This window comes from Sceloporus undulatus, chromosome 8 (assembly GCF_019175285.1).
Source record: "Sceloporus undulatus isolate JIND9_A2432 ecotype Alabama chromosome 8, SceUnd_v1.1, whole genome shotgun sequence".
In the NCBI taxonomy this organism is placed as follows: domain Eukaryota; kingdom Metazoa; phylum Chordata; class Lepidosauria; order Squamata; family Phrynosomatidae; genus Sceloporus; species Sceloporus undulatus.
Window position 1 is genome coordinate 9,582,898 of NC_056529.1, and position 7,679 is coordinate 9,590,576.

The 7,679-nt window shown below is 45.6% G+C and overlaps 1 protein-coding gene across 1 annotated transcript in view; it reads left to right on the top strand.

The window, feature by feature from the left end:
* Positions 1-3,599: 3,599 nt before the first annotated feature.
* The window catches only part of SLC7A10 (solute carrier family 7 member 10), a 33,043-nt gene continuing 28,963 nt past the window's right edge, over positions 3,600-7,679 (top strand). The window contains exon 1 of the mRNA XM_042437806.1: positions 3,600-3,858. Coding sequence (XP_042293740.1) covers positions 3,636-3,858 — 223 coding nt within the window. The 5' untranslated portion in view covers positions 3,600-3,635. The remainder of the gene's footprint in view (positions 3,859-7,679) is intronic.

The following is a 7,679-nucleotide window of genomic DNA, read 5'->3' on the forward strand; positions in this document are numbered from 1 at the left end:
TGAACCAAATGGCTGAAGCGATTCACAGAGGAGGAGCCATGCACTAGGCCCATTTAAGCCGTGTCTTTTTGATGCTGTTCTCCCCCCCCCTCCCCGCATCTTTTGGGATAAATCGATTTTGCGCAAGTGTGAACCAGAGGCGGGGAAATTAGCTTTTGCAAGAGGCTTGGGTAACCTTTGGACTGTGGGCACTGGGGAAGTCTTGGGTGAATTAAGAAGGTTTTATTTAGAAGAATGCAGAGTGCAACCACATGCTGAAGACTGTCATTCAAACAAACACAGCACACAGAGCAAACTGGAATGGAGATATGGAAAGAGGATAGTGAATTCAGAGCATTCTCTGAAGATGTCAGCCACAGATGCTGGCGAAACGTCAGGAATAAACTCTTCTAGAACATGGCCACATGGCCCGAAAATCCCACAAAAAACTATGGATGCCGGTCGTGAAAGCCTTCATCTTCACATTTATTATATATTTTAACATTTCTGTATACTTGCAAGAAGGCTGCCAGGTATTGCCATAGCAATAAAGGTCAGTGCATACCATTGCATCTGGTACGCCTTTAATAATTGTTTTGGAATTATCATGCGAGCAACACCTGCCGAAATTCCTTCTTTTGCACAGCCGCTCGATGTACAAGTGCCCTGTCCCTGATTTCACCTGGCAAGGCTAACTTGAAAGCATGAAAGAAAACCAGGCCAGAGACAGCAGCAGGCCCTCAAAGGAGCACATGGGCATTGCCACTGCGTTCTCTCTCTCTCTCTCTCTCTCTCTCTCTCTCTCTTCCTTTCTCTGTGCAGTTGCTACGAAGCAGTCGCCTCGCTGCAAAGAACGCTTGGCTTTTTTGCTTACTAACATTTCGTCATTCAGGGGGAACACAGTATGTTCAGAGCTGACTGCCCAAAGGAAGTCGTTGCTCCTGAGAGCTGACTTCAGGGAGCTACTTGCCGAACGAGTGTGTCCCTTTTGAATGCTGCTTTTTTTTTAATAAAGAAGAAAAGCGGAAAAAAGAAGGGGTAAAAAAAGCACTATAGACTAAGTAAAATCCGTGGATCTTCAAGTCCCATTCAATACAGTGGCATAGTAAAATGGTGTCCCTTATATAAAATGGCAAAATCAAGGTTTGCTTTTTGGAATGTAGATATTTTTGAACATTTTCAAGCCATGGATGCTTGGACCTGAAGATAAAGAATCCGTGGATATGGAGGACCAACTGAATAATAATTTTTTAGGCGGGTGTTTACTGAGACCTGGAAATGATTGCCAGGGTTCCTCCCGGGTGAAAACTAAATAAAGGCTGATCTAAAGGCTGCGAAAAATGGATTAAAACCGCACAGTAAAGCAAATCCCAGCCACCCAGCCGCCCTAGTTAAATCCTAAACAATTTCAAAACTCTGCAAAGTCCCGCTGAAATATATTAAATCGCCTCTTTAGCGTGACCTACTGCTAGTCCACATTCAAGCCTGTTTGGGGTGGGCTACTGGCATTGCCTAGTAATCGAGCTAAACCCCTTAAAAGCTTATTTCTCTTCAAATAATAAAGGAATTTACTGCAAGCACGGCACATGGGGCCCTGCCTATTCATGAAGCCAGGGGTGCAGGAGGGGAGATTAGGCTTAACTTTTCCAGTTCTCCTGGGCAGGTGGCTCTCTTCCATGAAAGACAGAGGAATTTTAACCCCAAAACCCTTCTCTCTGATCGGACCCTTGACAGCGCCAGGCCTTGCATCAGAAGTAAGCAGGTAGTTAAGCAATTTTATAGACCCCCAGGAGGTCCACTGCCACCCCAACAACCCTAGCCTTCTTTCTTTTCCTCTCTGCCTGCTTTCCCGCTTATTCACATGATCTCCCATAAACTGCAACCAGAGAAAAGAGGAGGAGGCAGGGACAGCTGGTGGCTTCCATGTCAGTGGGATCATAGATAATCCATTCCGGGTTTTAGTTACAGGAGCTATCCAATGTGCTGAACCTATGTAGGGTTAGGTTGGAAAGCTTTCAAGTTTGGAGTAGAACTCCTAATCCAGTTTAGCCTGGAGAAGAGAAGGTTAAGAGGTGATATGATAGCCCTGTTTAAATATTTGAAGGGATGTCATGTTGAGGAGGGAGCAAGCTTGTTTTCTGCTGCTCCAGAGAACAGGACACAGAGCAATGGATGCAAGCTCCAGGAAAAGAGATCCCACCTCAACATTAGGAGGAACTTCCTGACAGTGGAGTTTGTCACACATGAGGAATTTCTCTTAATTTCGAATGAAAAGAAAGTGGGGGCCAGAACGCATTCATGTGAATTCGCTAGTTCAGCAAATTTACATGAATGCGAATTGCGTCCGAACTGGCTTCCCATTGCCCCAAAATAGTATGCCATTGCCCAAATTTGCGTGTGGTGGTCTATCACACAATAACGTTAAATCCCATGACTGTGTTTGGATTGCCATTGGATAATACTTCCATTTTCCCATGTCTGATAAACTCCGGTAAGGGCTGTTGCACAGTGGAACACACTCCCTTAGAGGGTGGTGGAGTCTCCTTTTTTTGGAGGTCTTTAAAGCAGAGGCTGCATGGCCATCTGTCACAGGGGATGCTTTGACTGAGAGTTCCTGCATGGCAGAATGGGGTTGGACTGGATCAGAGCCCTTGGGATCTCTTCCAACTCTATCCATAAGGGATGCATTGCCCCACAGACATGGAAACCACCAGCCATCACTGGAAGGAGAAGCAACTCCCCTTTGCCCTCTCCTTTTAGGCCAGGCTTCCCGACCTGGAGGTCATGCCTAGGCAACATGGCCAGGGGGGTCGGATACGGAATGTAACCTATCTGGATTGGAAGGCTGCTTTCAGCAGTGATGCCAAGTCAACCCAGAAAAGGAAGACAAGTGAGCAGCCAGTGGAATGCAGTGGAGAGGAGATGGACCCTGGTCCTGGCCAGGAAACACAAACCACCGCATGCCATGTTCTGTCCCTGGCCTCTCCTTCCCAGTTTGGCTTGTATGGCTTTTTGTGGGGCTTTCGGGCTCTGAGGCCATGTTCTGGACCTTTCCCCAGCAGCAGTGGCTGGCATCTTCAGAGAACACTAGCACAGGAAGAGGAGGAAACATGGCAGTTAAAGCAAGTGCCAAAGCGAGTTAGTCTTGCAGTGTGGATGCAGCCTCTAGGATTAGGAAGTCAAGAGAAGGGGGGGGGGGGACATGGCAGTTAAAGTGTTGTCAAACCAGGTTAGATCTCCAGTGTGGATGCAACCTCCAGCCATAGGAAGCCGAGAGGAGGAGAGGGTAGGACACAGCATCTAAAGCGGTTATTTTTCCAGTGTGGATGCGCAACCTCTAGACTTAGGAAGCTAAGAGGGGGAGGAGAGGGGGGCATGGCATTTAAAGGGGTTTCTAACTGGGTTAGATCTCCAGTGTGGATGCAACTTAGGAAGCCAATGGCAGTTAGAGCGCTGTGGGAGCGGGTTAGAGGTGGAGTGGGGACGCATGGTGGAGCATCGGAGCCCTTGCCAGGGGGAAAGGGGGGGAGGCCAGGGGAGGATCAGCTGGTCGGGTCTCCTGGGGGCAGGGCTGAGAGGCAGGGAAGGAAGGAAGGAGGCAGCTCTCCGGCGGAGCAGGAGCTCCGAGGAGGAGGAGGAGGAGGCGAGCGCTGGCCATGGCCGGGGAGACCCAGCAGCAGAGCCTCCGCAAGAGCATCGCGGCTCAGCAGCATCCCCAGCAGAGCCAGCAGCAGCAGCAGCAACAGCAGCAGCAGCATCCCCCCCAGAGGAGCCCGGCCCCTCTGGCCATCCCTGGCCCCAAAGGGGTCGCCAAGGAGGAGGAGAGGGTCGCCCTCAAGAAGGAGATCGGGCTGCTCAGCGCCTGCGCCATCATCGTCGGTAGGGCTGCCCTCCCCAGGGGTATTGGGGGGTTGGAGGGTCGGGGGTCTTCATGCAGACTTCAGGAGCTCCCATTCCTTTGCATTAGGCTTCCTTCAAACATTCAGTCTGCATCAGGTTGCATTAAGACACTAGAAGTTGGCATTGGTTTCCATTCGGACATTAGTGAGGACTATTAGCCTTCATTCAGGGCCCTAGGAATTGGTATCATTCAGACCTCAGGAGTTTGCATTCGTTTCCATTCATCAGTTAGGAGTTTGCCTTGGTTTTCATGAAGTCGCCAGGAATTGGCATTACTTTGTGTTGGTTTCCATTCAGACACTAGATGGAATTTGTATTAGTTTGCACTAGTTTTCATTCATCAATTAGGAGCCTGCCTTCGTTTGCCTTGGTTTTCATTATTACAGTACTGCCTGAAGAGTTTGCATCCATTGGCGTTAGTGTTCCTTCAGACGTTAGGAGTTTGCATTTGTCTGTATTGCTTCTCATGAAGACGTTCGGAGTTTGCATTAGTTTGCACTGGTTTTCATTCAGGCAGGAGGCAGCACAGGAGAAACCTCTAATAGAAACAAAAACACAACACTGTTCTTCTGACCTGAAAGAACACTCTTCTAGGAGCCTCCAGGTCTCCCAGTGCAACTCTGTGGTCAACATCTGTCAGAAGTTGCTCCTAGGATCCTTCTGGAAGACCTCCAAATACCCAGAGAAGGGGTTTCTCTAGGAACTTCTAGGTTCTCTATGGTCAATTTCTGGCAAAGTTGCGTTGGAGGACCTAAAGATTCCTAGAGAGAAGGTATGCATCAAAGCCACACATAATCAAATCCACTAAAGCCAAAGCCACAAATGTGGAGGGGTGTGTGTATATTCCTCCTACTCTGTCTATATATATATATATATATATATATATATGCATATACTTGACTGTGGAGATGATCACACTATCAGTGTGGCACAAACTGATGCTCAGGTGCTCAGGCAGCAGTTTCATTTATTGGGGGTTGCCAACTGGTGAGTGTTATGCAATGATCATCTCCTATCTGGGTTATTTTTTAAACCGGAAGGGTCCCTGAGTCCTTGTACTGGTGTGATATAAATAAATGATGATGATGATGATGATGATGATGATGATGATGATGATGATAATAATAATAATAATAATAATGGGAGATGCAAGAGGATGGCAACCTTGCTAATACAAGCCCAGATTTGAATGAACTACTTTCATTCATGGCAGAAAGTTGGTTGGTTTGTTTCCTTTTCTTCCAAGGGCAAAACACAACTCTGCCTAAAAGAAAGACAGAGAGAGAGAGGGAAGGAGGGAGGGAGGGAGAGGTATATTTTAAGTGAAGCGTTTTCCCACTTTAAAATCTAATGGATGTTACTGACTAGAATTGTATTGTATTGTATTTTTAGAGGCGGCCTAATAATAATAATTATTATTATTGATGTTATTATTATTTTGGACCGTCAGGGTTTGTCCCTATTGGACAAAATGAGGGCATTACCCACAAAAAGAACTGCCCCCCCCCAAAAAAAATGAAAATTTCCTTTAGACTCTGGATTGGGATTGCAGAGAGTAAGACGCTGAATTGACACCTACAACTCTTCTACTTACTGCATTCGCATTCCTTGGCAACTTTGACTATTCATTTCTTTAAACTGCATGCCTAAATGCACCACTGAAGTTTTAGGTTGCAGTGCTAGAAATGTGTGGATCGAAGGAAAATTTCCTTGGGGGGGTTCTTATTTGGGAGGACAGTGCCATCCTCCTACCTTGTAGCTACCCCTGTGAGACTGTCAAAGATTTGGATTCCATCCAAGCACCTAGAAACCCATACAGTTTGGTGTTAACTGCCCTTGAGCCAACTCCGACTCATGGCAGCCCTGTGGATGAGACATCTCCAAGCCCCCCTCCGTCCTCTGCTTCTTTGCTCAGGCCTGCAGACTCATCCCTGTGAGCTCCCTCATTGTTATTGCCTGTCAAAACTGTGAACCAACTTACTTGTTGTTGTTAAATGCCTTTGAGTTGTCCTTGACTCATGGGGACTCTGGCTAAGACATCTTCAAGACTCCCTGTCCTCCACTCCTCTGCTTAGGCCCTATAAATTCAGACCTTTGACTTCCCTCATGGAGTCCATCCATCTGACCTATGATCTTCCTTTCTTCCTACTGCTTTCTACCCTTTCCATGAGTATTGTTTTTTCCAGTGAGTCATGTCTTCTCATGATGTGGTCAAAATAGGACAGCCACAGTTTGACTGTCTTGGTTTGTAGGCAGAGTTCAGGCTTGATCTGTTCAAGGACCCATTTGTTTGCTTTTTTGGCTGCCCATGCTATCTTCAGCACTGTTCTCCAGCACCACATCTCAAATGCGTTTAATTTCTTCTTATCCGCTTTCTTCACTGTCCAGCTCTCGCATCCACACATGGTGCGAGTATCCACCATGTATTGCTATACCTCAATCTGTGTGATGATTGTTATGTAATTTAGTCCAAATAGGTAGAATTCAAAGATATAGCTGTGCTAGTCTGTAAAATCAGTATGTAGAGATCTCTTGTAGCACCTTTCAGACTAACTGAAAGAAAGATGTTGGCAGCATGAGCTTTTGTAGACTTCAGTCTACTTCCTCAGTTGCATTTGGTGGAGTGCATCTGAGGAAGTAGACTTTAGTCTACAAAAGCTCATGCTGCTAACGTTTTTCTTTCAGTTAGTCTCAATAGTTAGTGTAACTTTTTTCCAATTGCCTGTGTATGGCATTTTCATTCAAATGTTTGGCCAACCCATTTGACATTCCTCCCAGAGCACTTGTCCCCACTGGAACCACAGTTGTTTTCTTCTGCCAGTTGTTTTGTGTTTCCCAGAACTGAAAAAGTTGTTGGAAATGGTGCAGTAAAAATCTTATGGGACTTTAAGATTTCAATGGATAACAACTAGGACATAATATGCCAGGTACAACTGTGGTTGAGGTGATGCTTAGGATGAGGATCGCTGTTATGATTTCATTTGTCATTTTTCACTATTCAGTTTTCTATTCCTCCCATTGCCTAGAAACGGGGAAAGGGAAAGAGAGATGGGGGTAGTAAGCTGGTAAATAAATGGTAGAGCTGTTCTACCAAGTGCATCACAGATGGATAGGCAAGTAATCTGCTCAGAATATTTAATCTGTTTTAGACATTACACAGCCAAAAACCTGGGTTTACCATCAAATTAATATTCAGCTGGGGGTACAATAGGTAAAGTCAGTCTTACACATTAATTTCACACATTTTTAGAGGATCACTTAAAAGCAAAATCTTATGTGTAAACATGGCATTGTGCACTGGGCTGCAAAGTGCATCTAAATCAAAGATCTTGCAGGATCTTTTGTGGCACAGTTCATGGAATGGCAGAAGAAAGAAAGGATACTTTTCAGTTATCATTTTTGATCATAGCAAGCCAAGAGTAGTTCCTTACTGATGCGCTACAGACCAGACATGGATGAGAGCAGGGTGAGGTTGCACCATTTTGTTCATAGTTTAGCCAGGTTTTAACTTCTGTATGAAGTTTATCGCATGGGAGGGAAGTGCCCAAATCCCAAGGGTAAATGTGGGTTAAATCCAGGAGTATCTCCTAACAGCGGGGTTGTTTTCAGATGACGTCTCCTGGCATCGCCATTATCCCGGACTGAACCTGTGAATTAAGATGCACATTTTGGCCGCTTTGGCCACTTTTTACTTTCAGGAATTTTCAAGAAGATATCCAAGCCACACCGATTGACCTCAAGAGGCGGGATATTATTATTATTATTATTATTATTATTATTATTATTATTATTATTATTAT